This window comes from Microtus pennsylvanicus, chromosome 12 (assembly GCF_037038515.1).
Source record: "Microtus pennsylvanicus isolate mMicPen1 chromosome 12, mMicPen1.hap1, whole genome shotgun sequence".
Taxonomy (NCBI): Eukaryota; Metazoa; Chordata; class Mammalia; order Rodentia; family Cricetidae; genus Microtus; species Microtus pennsylvanicus.
Window position 1 is genome coordinate 58608410 of NC_134590.1, and position 22844 is coordinate 58631253.

General features: G+C 47.8%; 2 protein-coding genes across 3 annotated transcripts in view; one reads left to right on the plus strand and one right to left on the minus strand.

Annotated features, from left to right (window-relative positions):
• Window positions 1-8077, plus strand: part of Wdr1 (WD repeat domain 1) — a 35696-nt gene extending 27619 nt beyond the window's left edge. For both annotated transcript variants that reach the window (XM_075943694.1, XM_075943695.1), the window contains exons 11-15: window positions 1314-1401; window positions 3759-3869; window positions 4815-4988; window positions 5208-5352; window positions 6969-8077. In XM_075943694.1, coding sequence (XP_075799809.1) covers window positions 1314-1401; window positions 3759-3869; window positions 4815-4988; window positions 5208-5352; window positions 6969-7075 — 625 coding nt within the window. In that variant the 3' untranslated portion in view covers window positions 7076-8077. The remainder of the gene's footprint in view (window positions 1-1313; window positions 1402-3758; window positions 3870-4814; window positions 4989-5207; window positions 5353-6968) is intronic.
• Window positions 1-22844, minus strand: part of Tmem128 (transmembrane protein 128) — a 286921-nt gene that overhangs the window by 14493 nt on the left and 249584 nt on the right. The gene's annotated exons all lie outside the window — the stretch shown is intronic.

Genomic DNA, 22844 nt, shown 5'->3' on the forward strand with positions numbered 1-22844 from the left:
CCGAGGAAGCCAGCCATGACTCTAGAGAGGCCCAGAAGGAGCCACAGGTGCTTGTAACATTCCATGTCAAGGGGTTTATGTCTGCCCTTTATGTTTGTTTCTAAACATCATTCAGGTACTAAGCCCAGGCAGGATACTGAGTGGCAGGGCCCTAGTAACCAGACTCATAGGTGTGGCCAGTTGTAGACTCTGCACCAAAGCAGATGCAGCCCATGCATTATTATTTTGTCTGCTTTCCTTTGTATCTTTCTGCCAGTAGAGGTAGTGACAATAAAGCTCAGGCTATTGAAAAGTTCAAGGGAAGCTCACAGATTGATGGCATGCCAGATGCTGGGTATAAGGAGCCACCTCCTGTTTAGAGTATAAGTGGATACTGAATCAGAGGTGTCCATCCTCAGCAATGAAAGGTGAGAACAGGCAAGAGGGGTGAGATGGGCTGCTCCAAGTCGTTGACTCAGAAATAGACCCACTGACCTTAGTTTAGCAAGACCTCCCACCCACCCCCAACTCCACCCTGTAAAGCAGTTCTTGGTAGACCATCTTGTAGCTCACATCGTGGTAGAAATGTGTCTGACCAGGAGAAGGGTGGGGTTGGCAGGAGTGCATCTTTATAAGGGTCCCACTTCAGATACGTGTGTGACTGGCAGCAAACCTGCCAATGTGTACAGTCTGTTCTGATGAGTGGCCACTGGCATCTGAGAACCCAGGGGTCTCGGCTGTCTGCTTCTTATTGCCTTGTGATATCACTCATGAAAGTTGTCCTGTTGGCAACCCATGGCTGCAACAGTCAAGACTTGGGCACTCTGGTGGCCAACCATGGCTTGACTCAGTTCTGTGGAAGCTTGTTAATGTTTTCAAGAAAGATAGGGCTATAAATTATTCTAGGTGAGTTTTGATAGCATTTGTCTAATGTAAGAGGGAACTGGGTCTTCATTAAAGGTATTAGAATCTTAGTTAACCGTGAGGGGAGGAGCAGAACTCAATTCTGTATATACCTAGAAAATCCAGTCTCGAGCCTACAGATGGGTGGGGATAATATGTCTGCTTTTAGCACAGGTGTACAGGAAGAATCTACCCAACTTCTAACCTCCACTTGTTGCTGATACCTTTTCTCTACTCTGGTCTCCCTTTATGATAAAAAGACCTCAGTGCCCTATTTGTCACCTCAAATTTTAGCAAGTTGCCCTTCAGGAGAGATTACAGTAGGATTTTCTTCTCCATATAGTTAAGAGGTGCAATTTTCTCAGTATGTATTAATAACCATGCTGAACCAGCTGAATGTGGAAGTAACTGCCCTCCCTCCTCCCCAACAGTGGACAAGGTGTTGTGAAACTGGATGTTCAACCAAAGTGTGTAGCTGTTGGCCCTGGGGGATATACCGTGGTCGTATGCATTGGACAGGTACGGTTGGCTGCATTTTAACCAGAAGTAGTGGAATATGAGATGTATAACTACTGTCTAGTTTCTAAATTTCACTCATGACTCATGTTCTGGTTTTCCTTTTTTGATACTGTGATAAAACACAGACCAAAACTAACTTGGGGAAGAAAGGTGGACACAGTATTCTGCCTGCATGTATGCCTGCACACCAGAAGAGGGCTCCAGATCTCATCATAGATGGTTGTGAGCCACCATGTGGTTGTGGGAATTGAACTCAGGACTTAAGGAAGAGCAGCCACTCAGGCCATCATTGAGGACCACTAGAGCTCTGAAGAAATGCTGCTTGCTGGTCTCCTTCCTATCCCAGGAATGCCTGCCTAGGGATGGTACTGCCCATAATGAATTGGGTCCTCCTTGTGTGTGTCAATTAGTAGTCAAGACAATACCCCCACACACCTGTTTAAATTGAAGCAGTTTTTCAGCTGAGGTTCCATCTTCCAGGTTTCTCTAGGTTGTGTTGTCAAGATGACAAGTACGTGTAGCCAGGGTTTTGTGCTACAGGGTTGCCTTTGCATGGACTCACTCTGCTACTAGTTAGGACCTTTTAGCAAAGTGCTGCCCCCAAAATTGACAGGAAGAGGGCAGAACTGGTCTCATGAGACTAAATTATAGAGCCATTTTTCCGTGAGGTCTGAGGCACTCAGCTATATGGCTTTGCCATTGTTCCGCAGATGTGCCTTTCCCTAATAAAGCTCACCCTCTCTGAGCTTTTATGTTCTTTCTAACAAAAGCACGAGGTGATTGTGAAGATAAAGTTGTCATACTCCTAGTACAACTTAGCTGGGGTGACACTGCCACATGAGAAGGTAGATCCCAGGCCATGATAGGGTCTAACTCTCTAGTTCCTGCATATCTGTTCCTCTAGAACAGAGCCCTGGGCTCACATCTGTGCCTGACCTACTTTGTGCAGAATTCTGTTCCACAATGTGTCATCTCTGCAAACCCAGGCATCCCATCTGTGGTCAGAGCCAGAAGCTGACTAGTGCTTCCTATTGGCTTGAGTGACAGACTCTGCTGAAGAAAGAGCCATTCAGAATCTTCCCCACCCCTCCCTGGTCTGTGAAGCTGATTGCTAAAGGGAGCGTGGATTCTGTGTCTCAGATAATTCGATGGCATTGCCAAGTAACTCAGTATGCACAGCCACAAGGCACAAAAAGGAATGTGTTGCATGGGGCTCTCTGGGCAGCTGCTTCTCCATGACAGATCTGTCAGCCTTGTATCAGCACCTGGCCCTGGTGAACAGTACGTGAAGACTTAAGGCCTTTTCTGTGGGAAGGCCTCAGACAGGCACTTCTTTGTCCAGGCCCCAGTTACTTCATCTGAGGTCATAGTGGCCCTAAGCTGACCCTGTCCTTCAGGCTGATCAGAAGAATTAGCCAAGGTGGGTGAAAGCAGGGATTCAGATTACCTGTCATTTAGAAGGTAGTGACAAATTCCTCCACAGAGTAATAGCAGATTAGGGCACCATCTCCCAAAAGAAGGGCTTTTCTCTGTGCATGTGTGTAAACATTTTATCTGCTGTTGTGAGGGGCAAGGCAAGGTCCATTATGACCTTTACCCCTAACCAGAACGTAGCTTAGTTAAGATCAGGCTGCCACATATCTCCAAAGTCCTAACAGCAAGCACATGGAAGTGTCTGCTGCTCGGGCAAACATGGCCTGCCCCAGCTTGACTGAGTGTGGTATAGCGTTCTCCACACATAGTCTTCCACCTCTCTTAGAGCGGGGTAGGTCTTGAGGGTTCTCTCAGAGCAGTACATTTGCAGACCCCGTGCTACACCCCCACCCCAACTATGCTATGCCTCCCAGCTCCTCCTCTTCCTTGCATCTGGGATTGCACAGTTGTTCCCACAGACCTATACTGTTGCCCTGAAGGGCTGCACAAACAGCTCTGTGCTGAGTGTCCAGTAACCTTAGTTACTATTACTTTGGATAACACACTGTCCTCCAGGCTGAACAAAAACCTGCACTATACAGGCATTAGTTGTTTCTTGTGACCTAGGATCTAGGATCTAGAGGTGGAATCCTCAAGTCAGGCCACTTTCCCTGATGGTTGAGCCATGTCCCTTCCTGGTACTTCTGCCCTTTGCCCTTCAGAGATCAGCACTTCACATGCTTGTCACTGAACATTTTCTCAGGTTCTGGCCTGCAACTAAAAGTAACACGGTCTCTACAGTGAGGGAGGAAATGCTTTTATCGAGGTTGAGACTGGCCCAGGGTGTGGCTTAGAGCCCAGAGCCACTAACCAGAACTCACCTTTCCTGCTGATGAACAGTGACTCAAGGGGCCACTGACCTGACTACATCTTTCATGTTACAGATTGTCCTCCTGAAGGACCAGAAGAAGTGCTTCAGTATCGACAACCCTGGCTACGAGCCCGAAGTCGTGGCTGTGCACCCTGGTGGGGACGCAGTGGCTGTTGGGGGCTCGGTAAGGTCCTTTTCTTCTTTACCCTGTGACCTTGGTATCTGAACAATTTGGGGCCTGGAAAAGGCCATGGTCTTCAGTATACACTGGAATCCTGAAGAAGTATGCTCTAATGCCAGAGAAAGAATGGATTTGCCTGTGAGAGGAAGAACAAAGAAAGCAAGCGTCCTTCCATGTCCTTCCTATAGACGGCCAGCAGGTGTAGCACAGAGTAAAGTATCTTCCTGATTTAAAAGTTCTGGATTAGCCGGGTGGTGGTGGTTCATGCCTTTAATCCCAGCACTTGGGAGGCAGAGGCAGGCAGATATCTGAGTTCAAGGCCAGCCTGGTCTACAAGAGCTAGTTCCAGGACAGGCTCCAAAGCCACAGAGAAACCCTGTCTTGAAAAAACAAAAAAAAAATTATGGATTAAAAGTGGTCTTCCCACTTCAAATGCTTTAATTAAGAAAAAAAAAGCCTCACAGATATTCCTAGGCTCTTGGGTTTTAGTTAATTCCAGATATAGTCAAGTTAATAACCAAGAATAGCAATTATACAAGGTATACTTGGCACATGGTGGCAGGAAGCTTGCTGGAGACAGATATATGTAGCTTGCCCAGCACAACTGGTGCCCCTAGAGACGGGGAAGCTGTTGGTGCAGTTTTCTCCAGATTGACCTTTCAGGGAGCTGTGAACACTATTTATGGGGCCTATTTGGTAGCCAGCCAACACCGAGAACAACAGTAAGGAAGCTTGGGGTCCAGTCTTTTCTGCCCAATTGAGGTGACATGCATAAGTGAGTATGGAAGGAGGAACCAGCTGTTTCTTGGCAATCAGAGCCCTGGGCTCATACTGGTGTCTACTGAGCCATGGCAGAGTACTTCTTTAGTGAAAACCTCACCTTCCGCTGTGACAGAGGGCACATAGTGTGGATATTAAGGAGTGACCACTTCCTATCCCTGCCTACAGGATGGCAATGTGCGTGTATACTCCATCCTGGGCACCACACTAAAGGATGAAGGCAAGCTCCTAGAAGCCAAGGGACCAGTGACGGACGTGGCCTACTCCCATGATGGCGCCTTCCTGGCTGTGTGTGATGCCAGTAAGGTGGTCACAGTGTTCAGTGTGGCTGATGGCTACTCGGTGAGTAGGGTGCAGAGCCCTGTACTAGAGACCTAAGGGAGGACCCACCCTAGCCAGATGCTCTTGGGTTTTGAGCTGCTCAGTTATGTCTTCCACTCGGTGAATGGCAGATACCTGCTAAAACTCTTGGGATCCCTGTTACTGTGAGGGCTGGCTGGGAGGACACATGCCCTCTGGCCTGCACTCCGATCCTATGCCTCTGTTTTCTTTCTGTACTAGGAGAACAATGTTTTTTATGGACACCATGCAAAAATTGTGTGCCTGGCCTGGTCACCAGACAATGAACACTTTGCCTCTGGTGGCATGGACATGATGGTATACGTATGGACACTGAGTGATCCAGAGACCAAAGTGAAGATCCAAGGTAACTTACCCTGGGTCTCAGCCTGTCAATTCCCTGACCACGCTTCCTAGGGTCAAATGGGGTCTGTGCTTTAAAAGGTGACCTGATGGAGATGTGGCTTTGTCCTTCCCTCCCCCAGCACACACCAGACACTCTGCTGGCCTGTGCAGAGGGATCCTGAGACACTCATTACAGTAGGAATCCTTGCTCTCCATATGTAGGACATAAATGAGGAAAAGCTTTCGACACCTTTCTTTCCCACCCTGCTCCTGTGCCTTAACTCACAACTAAGTTAGCTCAGTCCCACCGTGGTGCCGTCAGTAGAATAATGGGAAGCATGTTTTTCCAAGTTGCCATATTTTCAAAGGAGACAGATTTTTTTTAATCTTTATTCTGGTTATCCGTTATCTTATCACACTGCTTCTGCTGGTAGTTCCATGCTAGGATCCAGAGTCACATATGGCTGGTGATCCTGAGTGAGGCAGCTACATTCCATTTTATACTGTCCCCTGGGAGACAACTTTCTGTGTGTACCAGAACAGAGATCCTAGCCTATCTTAAAGCTGTCCTGAGACCACCCCCAACAGCTGCAAGTTAGGGAGACCCACTATCTGCTGTGTCAGAATTCACATAAGGCAGACCAGGAGGAGGAATCCTGAAGCAACTTCCAAGGAGCCATTTTGGTTTGTAAGGAAATCTAGAAATTTCACAAATAAATGGGTCAGGAAGGTACTGTGTCAGCGCTAGTGGTCCAAGAACAGTGCTGGCGTCTGTCTGCTGTGGTCACAGACTCCTGGCCTTGCCATGGAGAATGTTGCAGCTTAGGGAGTTCTCTGGCCCAGGATGGCCCGACCCCCCAAAGACATCTGCTCCACCTAGGTTAAGCTGCTGATCTAGGCTAGGAGCTACCTGGGCCTAGGAACTAGGAATCCTGTTGGGGAACCCCTTTCCTGGAACTGGGAGGTCCCTGGGGCTTTGTGAGAAGTTTGAGCTGAAGGAGTCCAAAGGTGTAGGATCTCATGGCTGGAGTCAAGAATAGTGGAGGTAAGATGGCAGCTGGAATCCCATCACTCTGGTATGACTTCTGGAGGGGCACCAGACACATCCTCAACTCTTGTTGTCCATTCCCCACCCATCCTTTCCACTTTAGTAACAAGACCTCCTCGGGTAACAAATTCAAAGACCTCAAGTCCTTTGTTGGAAATGGCACGGCACCGTTTGTATATAAACTGACACAGCATCGGTGCCCTTCATCCACTTGTCATGCTGTGGTATTGACGGAGTAACTGATTGGTCTATTGAGCTCAGAGCCAGTGTGGAGCTGACTGGCTGAATCTGTGAATGTAGATCCTGTGGACTCACACGTGTGTCTGTTCTTCTTGTCTGACTAGTGATATATATCAGTGTTGGGAATTAGAGAGGAACCACTTGGCATTGTAGAAGCCTGGGATTGGTACAAGGCTGAGTTCACCTGGTCCTGCCTCTGCCCTCACAAATTTGTCCTTGTGAAAATGAAACTGCCTCTGTGGTAGTTTCTGGTTCTCACTGATGACTTTAGCCTTGGCTTCTCTCTTCTTAATCAACTATAGGGAGAGGCAGAGTGGGCCCGTTTCCTCACATTGCATTCTTCTTCCCAGATGCTCACCGGCTGCACCATGTCAGCAGCCTGGCCTGGCTGGATGAGCACACACTGGTCACCACCTCCCATGACGCCTCTGTGAAGGAGTGGACAATCACCTACTGAGGACACCGCTCACCCCATGGACCGAATCAGGGACTAGATTTTAACTGCCTCGGAGCACCCTTCTCTTAACTATTTCTGTAATGCTCCCCTTCCCGCCTGCCCTGGGAGTGAGCAGGGCCTGCGAATACCCTCCTCTCTGCAGGGTGTCCATGTCTGTACGCGTCCTTCTGAAAGCTTTAGACAGTAACAGTTTGCACATGAGAAATAAAGCAAGCACTTAAACAGCGTGTGGAGCGTACCTAAAAACTTACAGCCCACCAGACCATGAGAGCGTGGAACATTCCAGAGGCAGCAGCCTCCAAAGCACAGACCCCAGCCCCTGTGGCTCTTGCAGCTTATCAGGAAGTTGGGTAGGGAGCAGGCCACAACTCCCCTTTCCCATGCAGGATGCAGCTGCACTGGAGAGGAGGAGCTGCTCTGCAGACCCCTGTGTCAGCGTTCTGTGGAGAACAGGTGTCTGCTCCTTGGTGTTAGTCATGTTACATGGCTGTCTCCCTGGAGCCATCCCCAGATCCCACGGGGACACGTGAACCTTGACCTCATTGTCAGATCAGATTTTGTGCTTGATTTTAAGAACGGAAATCATGGAAATTATTTTTTTTTAAATGTATCTTGACTGTTGTCTGTCTTGTTCCTGAACTGGCGCACTGACAGTACCATGTCTAGGCGAGTAAAGCCCTTAGCCAGACTGAGGTGTCCTGGTCACATGATAACCATGCTTCAATGTTTTCCTGTCTCTTCTCCCCCCCCCTCTGGCCCCAAGAGCAGAGATTAAGGACAAGATGATGTCACTGTAACTTGTCATGTTTTTACCTTTTTTTTTTTCTTTTTCAGTGCAGAAATTAAAGTAAGTATAAAGCACCGTGATTGGCAGTTTCTTTGCGTGTGTCGGAATCACTGGTAAATGTTGGCTGAGAACAATCCCTCCCCTTGCATTTGTGAAAACACTTTGAGCGCTTTAAGAGACTAGACTGAGAAATAATTAAATATCTTTTCTCTTGATTGTGGATCACTGGCTCTGTGTGGTGGTACGTGCGGGAGGATGGGATGCTTTGGAGGACCCACCAGCCAGCATATCTGGTAGGGTCCTCACGAACCCACATTATGGCAATCACATGGAAGGATAGCCCCAGAGAAACCAGGACTCTGCCTGTTCCCATCCCTGCTTCCAGACCCCATATGGCCTGGTCCACCCCCTTAGGGCCCAGGTTTCATTTGTAAACTGAGCATTGGGCCTGATGTTATCTCACCCTCCTGTCTATAATCAGCCTAATCTTCAAGCCAGGAACCAGATCTGAGTATTTAAGAAAAGGCACCGCTCTTGGGTTCAAATATGTACTCTCCATAAAAACAATCCTTTCTCGGGTTCTTGATGTTGCTCCTCCATTCAGGTGTAAAAAGGACGCCATTATCTGAAACACAAATCCCCACAGAACAAGGTCAGACACATGTTGGGCAGTGAGACCAGATGTTTTCATGTCAATGAGTCAGTGGATGAAAGTGGGCAGCCTCTGAGGGGTGGTGGCCTGTCAAGTCTTAATCCTTGTGGAGTCAAGAGGGACATCAGAGCCATGAAGTTTGATAAGAGGAACCATTTGCTTCAGGGTAGAAGACGCCATGGGAGAATTCAATGGAAAGTGGGTTTGGTTTGGTTTGGTTTTTAAACACAAGCTTTATATGTGTGAATGTAAGTGCACATGTATTACAGCACACATACAGAGGCCAGAAGCTTCAAGTCAAACCCTCTCCCACAACCTGGGGTTCTCGTTCTCAGATAAACTGCATGCCTGTCTGACTCTGTTGGTGCTGGAGGCAGACGCATACAAGGATACTTGGCTTGTATGAGTCTAGGACCTGAATTCTGGCCCTCGTCATTGTGCAGTAAGTGCTCTTAGCCACTGACACATGCCTGCAGCCCCCAAACTTGGTTCCAAGAAAGACAAGTTAAAGTGGTTGCATTTGACTATAGTCATAATTAAGCCAATGCTGGAAGGAGAATAATGGTTTGTACCAGACCAAGGGACATTTCGTGAGTTTGATACCTAGCAATGTTTTCTTTAAACACATTTGAGGGCTTTTTTTTTCATGAAATTAGTACAATTTTCAAAATATAGGAATAGAAACTACAGTGCATGATAATGCCTATTGAGTGACCCCATTTCAAGTGCTACCAGTGTACAGCGGGCTGGTGGGGTTGGCTTCATTTCTATAGACACTTTTCAAAAAAGTACCCTTACCCACAATCTCTATTATTTCAACAAGAAAGATCTGTATGTGAAAGCTTCAAGGGAGCACAGAATGTCAGGGAAAGTCCACTCTGAGGGGGATGTGGGAAGTTTTAGTGAGCTAGCAGTTTGGTGGCCACACACCAGGTCGCCATCACTGACTTGTTTGAGGAACATTCACAGCAGTGGGATGGGACCTGCCCTCTTCCTCTTAGAGCCAGGATAACGGCTCTATGCCAGCCATCTACATTTGGGGTACAGTTCTGACTGCCTGAAAAGAGAAAAGATCCTAAGATCTCCAGGCTACACTGAATCAGAATAGCATGCCCATCAGCAGGGCCCATCAGCCAGCTTCAGGCGCTGTGATGCCTAGTTCTTTCTCACCCTGAGGGAACCAGTGCAGTTTTCTCCAGGGGAGTCTCACTGGGTGAGACCATGCCAGACAGTAGGTGGCCAACACACATACACAACTCTGATACTTGGGGAGATAAATATATATATATTTGTAGTTTTTTTTAAAAAAAATTATTTACTAGTTCTTTGGAATTTTACATCATGCACCTTAACTATGCTCACCTCCCAGTTTTCCCATATTCGTCCCTCACCCCTGCGCCAGAAGAAAATTTTAAAAAAGCAAACAAAACCAAGAACAGGAAATCTTCATCTTTCCCGCCTCTCCAAGTCCTTCATTTGTCTTGGAGGCGCTGGCAGCATTGTGTCATTTAGCATACCCTTTGTCCAATCAGCCTTTCTTGCAAATGTTCGTTGCAGTGAGTCATTGGTCTGGTTCAAAGCCTCTGGTTTCTGGTACACCGTCATCGCTGGATCCTCACTGAAACTCCCCTCAGATAGCCCACAGCCACCCCGAGTCATGGAAGGTCCTGCGGATATTGTTCCTCAGGACCAGAACCTTCATGAGCTCCAGCAGGTCCTAGACGGGGTAGATGTTAGGGTGGGCCAACCCAAGGTCTGCTCATGGACCCAGGTGGTACCTGAGCTGGTCAGTTCCAGCCACTGGACTCAGATGAGGGGGCAGAGCCAGCTCCCCTGTGCCCATCCCATCAGGGTCAGCTTTCCCTCACCTGTGGTGAGGGGTGGGGCGTCTCTCCTGAGTGCGGGGTCAGCTCTCCTGAGTGCGGGGTCAGCTCTCTTGCTGCGGTGTCCATGGAGAGGCAGGGCCATCTGACCCCTGCACTGGCACAGTGGTCATGGTGGTCACGCGACAGGCGTGAAAATAGCTCTCCAAGGATCTCTTGGGGTTAGTCTTGTGCGAATTTCCTCCTCAAGTCACCCAGAACCTGTTGGAGCTGAATGCTCCCAGTATGGACCTCAGAGCTGACGGCTCCATGGAAGTGTAGATCCTCCTTAATGACCCCAAGATCCATGATCGTGAGACACGCCACTGAAAACCAAGCAAAACTACATACGAGTGTATCTGAAAGAAACTGGTTAACCCAACACTTCTTATCAGGGCACACTTACCAGAAAAACATGCCCCCCACCTTTCCCTAAATTAGAAGAATAGCATTGTTTTCCATTTTAGGGAATGTCTGTCTCCAATGTGTGATACATCGTTCTTGTTCAAGAAGTGACAATCTGGTCTCATGCACAGAGGAAGAACTTGGTCCACTTTGCAGACAAGAGCTGTAGGTCTTCATCTTGGACACTACCCCAAGGCAGACCAGTAAGAAGCCAAGCGGGAATTATCTTGAGCAACCTGAAATCCCAGCCACTGACTTTCTGTCCTCTGTTAAGTTGAAACCCACCTTGGATTTTTCTCGTATCCATTTACCAGTGTGAAACATTATTTGGAAATGGTCCATTCATTTAAGCATCTGTCAGTCCCATTCTCTCAAGTCACCATGATACTAATTAATTAATAATATGAGCATAGCACCATTAATATTGAGAGTCGACACAACTCTGAGTGGCTATCCCTGGGCTTTAGGTCTCTGCTCCTGTAATCTCAAGTCTGGTTTGCATTGTTTGATCTCACCTACCAGGAGGAGGAAGAGGGAGCATCCATGTGGGCTCATGGCATACACACCCACAGTATCCACTCTGATTTTATGGGCGCCCTTAGTCCTGTGAGCACACTTTCAGAGGGCTGAAGAGCTGGAATTGGAGGCTTGGAACAGTCCACAATGAGGTAGGCTCATCCCCAGTGTGACTGCTCCCAAATTGGCAAGGAGAGCAACCAACCTCCCATTCACAGCAAATGCCCACACAAGACTTCTGGGCAAGTCAGGGAATACATTAAGGAGCTTTATTTTGTTTCTTACATGTATGTATAGCTATATTTGGATTGCAAGGTGATTAAAAAAAATTATCAGTTGCGTGTCATCTTCATGAGCAAAGATTTTCTCAATTACCTTGCAACTCAGAGCAGACAACAGTTGACAACTGATGAGCGTGCAGTTGTGACGATGGACACACAGCTGCAGTAGCCGTGTCACACACATGGCCGGACGTCACGAGGATCCATCGTATTAATGCGGTCTGATCTGCAGCTCAAACATGGCTTTTCAAACAGCCACAGGGCTAAAGTTGCGCATGTAGTTCAGCTTGGTGGAGTTCATTTTTAACTAATAAATACCCTGGCCAGTTAGAATTCTAGATATCATTTTATATGTAAAAGTTTTACTGGACAAAATTTGGCAACCACTGAATGAAATCAACTCTAAAAACCAACAATTTATTTCTGTAGGACAAAAAAACTTTAAATTTGCCCGAGCATTTAGTTACAGAAAGATTCTAATTTCTAACCTTTAATTCTTACTATTTTTGTTAATTCAAAGGGGAAATTTCCTAAGAAAAACAAAGCTATTGCTGCTGTAACCCATACCCCTAAAGAGGCAGTTAAGCAAGGGTTGTAGTAAGGGTTCCTTTAGCATTAACAGGGATGGGGATGTAGCTCAATGAGACAGCACCTACCTCGCAAGTGAGACCGCCCTGGTTTCATTGCTAACACCATACATAAACACATAAACAAGACATAACTATTACTCTGGGTGAAAACACCAACGGTTGTTTCCAATAATGCTGAGAGTCTACTCAATGCCACACCAGGATTCCCTCTTTCTAGAAATTTCCCCATCTCTGTTTCCCAATGTGATTTTGGGGAATACTGGCCGGAAGCAAGGGTGACTCTCCAGCCACGCATCCCTCACTCCCACAAATCCCTCCACCAGTTCTCAGCTTCTCTTCACCTGTTGACTCATTATTATTTTGCTTTTTAAAAATCAATTGTCTAATATTGACCTAAGGTCAAGGAGTTCTGGAGATTAATAATAAGAATGGCTGCCACTGGAGGCTCCACTTTATAAGACACCTACATGCATTCGAGTCTCAGATGAATGACACCTAATTTTTTATTTTTCAGCACAAGCATGTACCATGTATTCCACATGTAGTTGCACCCTTCTGGTCAGACCAGACAACTCCGCGTGGCATGACCGTGAATAATAGATTCAGATCCACTGTTTCTGATGTCTTGCTACCTGTAGAATTCTGACAGATGGGCTGGAGTTAATCTCTCACAACCATCCTTTAACGTGTGGGTGTTACTCCCCAAATAACAGATGCCGAAGCAGGCAAGAGTCTGCTGGGTAACTGGAGAGAATAGCACAGAGACTTGAAAATAGCTCTGCCTGTCAGAATCCTCCAGGCAAGCCCTCAAAGCAGAGTCAAGAGCACAGGAAAAACATGGAGAGACAGCCCACTTCTTGGATAGGACAAGCTGCGTCAGGAAGCAGTGAGCAGCTTGTGCCTCTGAGTGTACAGCAGACACCAGCTCCAAGGATAAGACTGGAGATGGCTGAGCGAATGGACCATTTGAAGGGCTGTGGATGGGATGCTAAAGGCAGGTAGAGTGGCGGAGCACCCGCAAGTACCTTGCAGGAAGCTGTTATCAGTGCCGAGCTTAAAGGTACAAAGAAAGAGGGCTTGTGCAGGTGGATCAGGGAGCTCTGTAGAGCCTCCCACTAGCCAAACTAAACTGGCAGGGGCCTGGCTCACAGGGTACCCTGAGTACCATGATAATCCCCATTGGGTAAGACCCTCTTAGGTGCACAGCAGGACAGAACAACCCGGAACTTCTGCTAATGGAGGCTGACAGTTCTGGCCCCTGCCTCGGTGCCACCATCTTATGTGGGTCCATTCTCGAAGGCTGGATCTGTACTCTGGAAAGGAAGGTGGAGGAGAAAGAAGGGTGGTGTACGTATCAGAAGGAAAACATCTTCCCAGAGCGATGGCTGAGTCCCCCTAGATCTCACTAACCAGAGCTGCCTGCTACAGGGAGTGGGTGCCAAGGTTAGGGGTACCTAGTGTCTGAACAGAACCAGCAAAGCCAATACATAGCCAACCAACGTGGCTCCGGACTTAAGTGTGAGCAAGAAATTAGCCCCGATTTTGCCAGGCCATGAACATGCTTGCCAGCACAGCAGAACCCGTCCTGTGTTGACATACAGAATGGGAGAGAGTAGAATATATCTCAGGGGTGTTTATCCGTGTCTACAGCAGTAGTGTCAGCTTCCATTGCTGAAAAGAGAACCAGAAAGACACACACCTCACGGGGCTGTGCAGGGTCTGCTGGAGATGTTCCAGGTAAAGCCCTAACTGGGCCTGACTCCCAAACTTCAGACTTCACTGTTGTTGCTGGACGTGGGAAAGGTGCTGGCAAGAATGGACAATGTCAACATGAGAGTGTGGTAGATGAAGGACATAGAATAAGTACCAGCTAACAATAGTGCAGGGCAAAGAGTGAGTAGGCTAGTGGAGGGAGGCTGGGTGACGTCCAGGGGTGTTTCTGGATCTGCTGCCCCTTTTCATGCAACATCTACTCCATCTTCCTGGGAAGTGACACCGATATTAGCTGAAGGCTGCAAAGCTCGGGTCTACTGTCATTGCGATGAAACCAGTCTTTGTTGCTTGCATTAAATGACTGCAAACATGCATCCCTGGCCTGGAGCAAAGCTGTCTTCTTGCTGTTTCAGCTCCAGTTCAAGTGGTCCAAATGCATCTCCCATGCTAGGTGACCTGTTCTTACTAGCAACCCCAGGCATTTCCTCACTCAGGGCCGATTTTTATGCTCTTGTGGTATAACAATTAAAACCTGTGATTGTGACTTTTGATTGACAACTTGACCAGATTAAGTAATCATGCCAGAGATATATTCATGAGGAACACTGTGGGGGGTTTCTCAAGAAGACCCACTGGAGGTGAAGAATTGCCCTGAATGTAGGTGGCACTAGATCCCCAAATTAATACATAGCTGGGAAATAAATGATGCTGGCATCCTCGTTTTTCTGCTCCCTGATCACTGAGTGGTTCCCAGTCCCATATCCTGTAGCCATGAACTCCACCATACCTTACCCACTGTGATAAAATGTGTGCTATTTTCCTTTTTAAAAGAGTTTTTAGATTTATTTATTTTATTTCATGTGTATAAGTGTTTTGCATGCATGCATGTATTTGTGCCGTGTGTACCTGGTGCTCAGAGAAGTTAAAAGAGGGCATTGATCTCCTGGAATATGGAGTTATGGGTCGTTGTGAGCCATCATGTGGGTGCTGAGAACCAAACCCAGATCCTCTCTGCAAGATTAACAGGTGCTCTTAACCTCTGAGCCTCTCCGGCCTCTTTAAACTGTGAACCAGAATGCATTCTTCCCTAGAGTTGCTTCGGCCAGGCGTTTTGTCACAGACATCAGAAAGTAACTGATCTACCTTCTCTACATGATTCTCATCCAGTTCAGTGTTTAAATCTCAGCTTTGGCTTTGAGCACATTTCTCTGTTTGCAGCTAACCATGCAGCTCTCAGCCCCTTCTGGATTGCTTCATGAGAGCAGCTCCCCAAGTCTCCTTACTACTGACTTTGCAGCCAGACAATTCCTTATGATGGGATCAGACCTGGTCCCTGCAGGATGCTTAGAAGCCCCACCCCACCCCCAGCCTTGGAGAGCCAGATGCCCATATCTCTCCTTGACTTAGGTATTATACCAGAACTATCTCTCACTGGATTGAGAAGGGATTCCTTTTATTTCTAAAAAAACAATGGTACTGTAAGGAAGAAGCTGATCACTAGCCTAATAGGTTAAAAGAATTAGAAGCAGGACTCAGTCATTTAATTTGCCCATTTGACATTTGCTTGAAGGGCCAGAAACATGAAGGAAGAGACAGCCGAGGCAGCAGAGTGAGGTTGGGGGGAGCGGTCAGAGGCCCAGGCTGTGCAAGCGATGAGAATACCTGGAAACCAGACAGTTTGGGGGAAATAACCAGAACAGGAGCAAAGGAGAACATGGAAGAAAAGGACCCAGGGCTGAAGCTGAGTAAGGCTGGGCAACTACGTAGCACCCGACAAGAGAGGCCGCAGGCCCTGCAGAAACAGTCGTGGAGCACCGCCGAGTCTTGGGGAGCAACCCAGGTTAAGGAGCTGTAATAGTAGTCCCTATCAAGGGAGGAGGAATCCTGATACCCAGGCCTGCCTGGAGCTGTAACTCCGCTACTGTCAAGAGTTAAGAAATTCTTAGGGCCTAAGCAAGATGGCTTAACACTGGTACAGCTAACCATCCCAACATCCAAGGCCTGAACCAGGTCTCTAACACTAGAGGGCACCACCACCTGCTGACGCCACTGCTATTAATAAGAAACCAAAGCCTTGACTTCTCACCCACCTCCTCACTGTCCCCCTCTGCCACAAGCCCCCCTCCCCCGCCATGTCTATCTGGGCAAAGAAAAGGACTCCAGGCAATGAGGAGAGTAGCAGATTATTGTACTCCAGTTGGTAAAGTGTGTAAAAAGACTCACCTTACCCTGTCAGGAAGGTGCCGGTCCTCATTAGGTCTCTGTTGCTGTGTAATAAAACACGGACCACAAGCAGCTGGGCCAGGAAATGGTTCATTTGGCCGTCAGAGCATCCTCCAGGAAGTCAGAATAGGAGCTCAGGGCAGGAACGTGGAGGCAGGAACTGGAGCAGAGGCCATGGAGGAACACTGTCTACTGACTTATTCCTCATGGCTTGTCCAGCCTGCTTTCTTATAGCACCCAGGACCAGCAACCCAGGGATGGCACGACCCCCAGTGAGAACAGAACCTAAGAGCAGAGGAAAGGTAAGTTCTCTTCCTTCCTCTCCTCTCTCTTCTCCTTTCTTCTCTCCTCTTCTCTCTTCCCCCTCCCTCCCTCTTCTCAGAGATAGGCCATTCATCTCAGACATGGGAGCTCCTGGTTCCCCAGCCTTGGGACTTCAGAATTTACCCTGGTCACACCTCTTCCCTGGCCTATGCCTTCAGCACCAGACTATTAACTCTCCTGGATTTAAAGCTAAGATTGCAGCCTTCTTGGCCTTTGTAATCACAGAAGCTATGGTTCTGTCTCAGCCAGTGTTCTATTGCTGTGAAGAGACACCATGGCCATGGCAGCTCCTACAAAAGAAAGCATTTAGTTGAGGCTGGAGTATAGTTTTATAAGTTTAGTCCATTTTCAGCATGGTGGGAAGCCTGGTGCCAGGCAGGTGGGCATGGTGCTGGAGAAGTAGCTGAGAGTTCTACATCTGGATCTGTGGGCAGCAGGAAATGATGTCACTAGATGTGGCTTGAGCTTTAGAAACCTCAATGTCTACCCCCAGTGACACACTTTCTCCAACAAGGCCACACCTACTCCATCCTCCTAATCCCTCTCAAGTTATGTCAATATATAGAAAAATATTGCGGCAAACCCCTTATGTCTTAAGCTGTCCATCTTTCCACAAACCTAATGAAAGCCTGGGCTCAAAGGACCACCTCAGTCTGGGTCTTCAATGTTGTTGTGCCCAGGAACCTGGATTTCTAACTGATTTGTTATCAAACTTGGTAATAGATGAGAAAATGAAGTGACTAACTGGTTCTCAGCCACCTTTAATTCCGAGAAACTCATAGATTTACTCCAAAAATACCTGGATATCTGTGAGATCACTGAGCCTGTCTCAGCTTTGGGAGAGCATGGCTCTATGACTGGGGGCTTTCGGGTTCTGTTCTCAAATATTTGAAGAGTGAGATTCATTCTACAGAGGGAGAGAACAGCTCCTCCACTGGAGGGGTCTCAGGAAATGGAGCATCGTTTAGCTTTCATGGGGATTATGGCAGAAATGCGTGAGGCAAGGAGAGGAGTGAGCTGGTCAGTCCCATCGCCCAGCCCAGGGGTGTCCCGGTGCCTCCTCTTGGTTTCTGTCACACTTACCCGTAGCCCCCAGGGAAAGGTGTTCACGTAGGAGATAACAAAAAACCAGATTCTCCTTCTGTCCCTGGCCTCCAGCAAGGACCTTCTCAGTGCTGCTTTGGTGTCCTATCTCCTGTCCTCTTCAAAGCAACTGCCTTCTCTAACAGAAATTACCCACGGTCTCCTGGGAAACCAAATCCTGGGAAAGCTGTTAAAAGAATAGGAAATAATTATTGCTGTGTGAATCCCAAGTAAAAGCAAAACACAAAATCCATTAAAACACACACACACACACAAAGGAGCCGGGTGGTGGTGACACATGTCTGTAATCCCAGCACTCAGGAGGCAGAAGCAGGTGGATCTCTGTGAGTTGAGGCCAGCCTGGTCTACAGAGCGAGTTCCAGGACAGCCAGGGCTACACAGAGAAACCTTGGCTCAAGAAACAAAAAAGACAAAACAACACACATGCACACATTGGAAAGATAAGAATATTTATTTGCTACTTGGGATCATGTATAACATGTCTGTGCACACATGTGCTTCTATGGCAAGAAAGTCTTCAGGTTGGGTGGAAAACCATTCCCGTCCCTCCTCCTGGGTCTGTCTTCCTTGAGGATCTGGCAATGTGGACAGCGCATCTATCGTGGAGGAATCTCATCCTCTGCTCTAGGATTCCTCCGGGGCAGTGTGATCTTGCACCTTCCCATCCTCGGGAGTCTGAGTTTAAGTGGTTCAGATAACACAGTTAAGCATGTTTGCTTAACTTACAAATGCTGAACTCAACTCCTGCTCCTAGGTCGAAGGCTCATCCTCTGTGCATCAGGCGGGTGCTTCACCTGACTTAGGGGATACACTCAGCTCTGAGGGCAGGACAGATGTGGCTTGTGGTTTCACTGCAGGGAGGAGGAGGGGTTAAGAAAGGGATTCTAGAACAGCAGTGGGGTATGTGCTGTGTTGGAGGGAGTCACAGAAACCCCGAAAGGGAGACCTGAGATCCACCCTGGGATGTGGATAGGAAGCGGGGAAACAGCCCAGCTTTTGGGATTTGGTGCAGTCCTGGCTCTGTGTACAGAGGCCTCTGCACAGCCAGCTCCGTCGCCACGGACTCTTATGTTAGCCTTGATGCTGTACTCGCCTTCCCTTCTGTGCCTCTTTTGGTTTCTGAGGTCCCCGCTTGCACTGCTCAGCAGAAGACAGCAGAGAGTAGCTGTGACTGTGACTGGACAGATGTTGAACCTGCTGTGGAACCTCAGGCCTCCTGGCAGGCCCTCCTTAGGCACCTCAGCCAGCAGGCAGCCTTGTCTCTTGTCCTTCTGCCCTCACAGAAACTGGCTGGGTCTGTTTAAAAACCTCCCAAGAAAGCTGAAAGGGACAGCGCCTCCAGCCAGCACTGGCACTGGGTGCTTACTGGGACACAGCAGCTGGTGTGCCCACCTTTGATCTCTCCTCCTAGGTTAAGAGGACAAGCTGGCAGGGAGCCGCTCAGCAATTACCCTGTCTAGGAAAAGAAGAGATCTTTGCTTCCCCTGGGGCTCATTCCTCCTGGGGAAATCTTTTACTATTAAATAACGAACATTATCCCAGCTCAGGGGAACTGGGGGAGGCCTCACAGCTCGGCTTCCTGTTCCTACCTATCCCCATCTCCCCTATTCCAGACAGCCTTCTCTTTAGCTCGGTCCAAGATTTGCTGCCCAATGGTGCTAAAGAATGGTAGGTGTGGCTTCCTTCTGTCATCTTCCCAGTCATCCCCTGGGACCTCCTGGTCCCATGCTCTTCCCACGTGTACCCTGTGGCGTGACTTTTAGCCAAGTAGCTCTCAAAGTAGGTCCCTAACCACTGGAATCTGCAACTCTATCCAACTGTGGCTCTCACTCTTTGTCACTGGCAGCAACGAAGAAGCACGCACCCCCTTGCACCCCATCATCCCTAAGAAGACATGAGACTGTAGGAGTTTACAGGCACCAGAAGACAGGGCCACCGGTGTTTTCTTTTGTGCTCTGGCTTTGCTTTCTTACCTATAAATAAATAAGCTGGCAGGCAGGGCAGAGGTGGACACAAACATGTGGTGAGGTGACGTGACCCAATTTCTTATTACAAATTTCTTGTAAAGCCCTTTTCATTATCGCTTAACATGTATTTGTTTATTTACTTATGATTTCGGAGATGGCAGCCAGTAGTGATCTTCCTGCCTCTGCCCCCAAGGGCTGGGATTATAAGCATGCTCCAACACACTCGACACATAGCACCCCCTTTTCAAGCCACCTTAACTCGAGAGCAAACGGTTAACCACCGCAGAATTCTTCTCCTATATCTTTATTCTACTTCATCCATTATTTCACAGGCGTTAAAGTATTTTATGATCCATCTTTGCAACGTCAACAATACAACAGGATCTTAAGAGCTTGGACTTCCCGCAGAGCAGGGGATCTGGACTGCTCTTCATTCTCGAGAGGGAGGGGGAATGGAGTGGGGGGAGGGGAGAGGGGGAGGGGAGTGGGGGAGGGGGCCATGTGTGCCAGGAGGGGGAGAGAAATGGGAAACGGGGAGGAGGCGGAAGTTTTTTTTTTCAACAACTAAAAAAAATAAACAAAAAAAAATACAACAGGAAAAATCCTCTCATTATTTTTCTTCTACAAGATACGTAGATATTATTTTGTATATGTCCTTTAAGATTTCAACATTATTCATCATCTGAAAAAAATGACTTCATTGACCATTTTTGTTGTTGCTTGTATAGAGTTTGGTTTTTAACGTTCTTTCAATTTTTTCATGCAAAACATATTCTGCTTGGTGGGTTTTCTGTATATGGCATATCTATATTAAGAAGAGCCTGGGAGTGAGGAAAAACAAAATAAGGATAATATTTTCATGAGAGAGAGAAGGGGTGGGTTGGGAAGTCAGTGGGAGTCGACAGTGTTGGTTTTATTCTGGCACTCTTCGTGAATGGTAAAATATTATCTATTGGTGAAGAACACTGCTACAAAGTTTAGCAGCTGAGGCCATAGACCTCGTCCTTTCACAAGTCCCATGGGCTGCAGTGGGCACAGCTCAGCTGTGACCTCTTCCCAACTGAGCTGGTTGGGCTGCGGTTTGGTCCAGAGTTCTGCAATCCTCATCGGTCTTCAATTTCTGATAGGTGGCTGCTCTGAGGCCTTCAGTTTCTGGCTGTGTGTGGAATGGACGAAGCCCCTTCAGTTTCTCGTGTGCAGCTAGCCTGGGGGAGGAGGGCAGTTTCTTGCTGCCCATGAGCTCCAGGCATCCCTTCGGTTCCCTGACACGTGGCTGCTACATGAGGTGGCTCACCATCCTGCAGCTTACTTCTTGACAGTCTGAGAAGGGGAGCCAGCAAGATGGCGCCATCCTTATGCAGCGTAAGCACATAGGTGCCTCCCTCACACACCTTCCGTGTGTCCAAAAGCAGGCCTGAGGTTCTGTCCACACCCTAGGGAAAGCGTCCCACTCGCGTGCATTCCAGGAACCTGTCCTAACTGCCTGTTGCACGCTTGCTCACTCAGTTTGTTCTCGTGCTCTGTGTGTGTGTCTGTGTGTGTGTGTCTGTGTGTGTGTGTGTGTCTGTGTGTGTGTCTGTGTGTGTGTCTGTGTGTGTGTGTCTGTGTGTGTGTCTGTGTGTGTGTCTGTGTGTGTGTCTGTGTGTGTGCATTTTATAATTGTTTCTATCCCAGAATAGGTTTAGTGATTTTAATATTTCATACCCTGAAAGTAGTTTCCAAAATCAACTACAATGTCAAAAATACACTGGATTTGGATCTGAACCTGCCCAGGCACAGCCAAGCAAAAAGCACCACTCCACTGCTGTAGGCATATCGGGTGAGCCTGGGCTAAAATCTGCAGCTGATCAGGAAAGTGGTTGATTCTTCTTCAGAAATATCAAAAGTTGCCATGAGCTTGGAAGTTGAGGGCACTCTACAGGGTGCACTCAGAATGTGTGTATTATTTAGAAATGATTCCCATGCCTAATTCTGATTTGAAAAATAGTTGGGGAAAAAAATACTTTAAAAAATTTCAAACTTTCACTAATTTGAAAAGAATTGACTTATACAATATTTACCATGTATGTAGATCAAAGGCTGACTCTTCTCTTACCCCTGAGTGAAGTCCCCCATGCCTCCCCTCCCTTCTCTTTCTCTTCCTTCCCCCTCTCGTGTGTGTGTGTGTGTGTGTGTGTGTGTGTGTGTGTGTGTATGAAAAGACTGTCAATCCTTTTCCTGGTGGTAAAACAAAATCCTAGAGACTGTATAATATGTGACGAAGTTCATTTAGCTCACAGTTTGGAAGACTGAAAACTCAAGGTCAGGTGGTTGTCTCTCTGGCAAAGAACCCACACTGCTTTAGAATAGGGGGACGGGCTTATGTGGCAGAAGTGCCTGTGACCAGAGAGCAGAAGAGAGGATGGGCAAGCAGCTGCTTGTCTTCTTACAGCCTGCTCCAGGGAAAGTTAATCCAGCCCCCTAAAAAGACATCAAGCCTCCACCACCAAAGGGTCCACCTCGTGTGATGGTCAGAGAAGTGTAGGACATTACTAAAGTGCTCTGGGTGTGTCTGTGAAGATATTTCCAGAAGTTAACTAAGAAGGGAGACCTGACCCTATATGTCGGTGGCACTGACCCATGGCCTGGGGGTCATGGATGAAATAAGAGAGGAAAAAAAGAGACCCTCTATGGCAAGGTTCTCTGCTCTCTGCCTCCTCACACCCTTCGGCCATGGTGCTCCCTTTACCTTACCACAGCCCCAGAAAAAAGGAACCGCCCACCATGGAGTGAGCACTCTGAAACCATGAGTCATGGCAAACCCTTGCCTAGACGTTGTTTATGCTGAACAGAGTGTGCCCGGCACGGCTCTCACACGGCGGGGTCACAGCGTGATTTCAGCCAGAGCTCCTAACATGGATGAACCACAACCAACCCCGCTCTCCTACCCGACCTGCTCCAGTGAGAAGGAAAACCTCTGGGCATAGGCTGTGGCTTTCCTAAACTCCATCTACCCTAAAGATTTTGGACTTCTGACTTCTCCACAGTTCCTTAGACCAATTCCTTAAAATAAACCTCACCATCTCTGTGTGTTATCAGATGTAGACACACATCTGGTTGGTTCTGTTTTTCTGGGAAACCCTGACTGATGCATTGGAATGGGAATTGTCCTCTTACAACACAGTGGTAAACACAGCACCCTCTCCAAGTCTGTTCTTAAAACCATGAGTGGTAGACCATGCGTTTCTCACTGTGTGCAATGGAGTAGCAGCCAGCCTGGCTGAAGTGGAGGCATGGAGGGAGAAGAACCCCAGAGTGACTTTTCTTTCCCGGGGCATTTGGCAGAACACAGAGACAGTTTTCGTT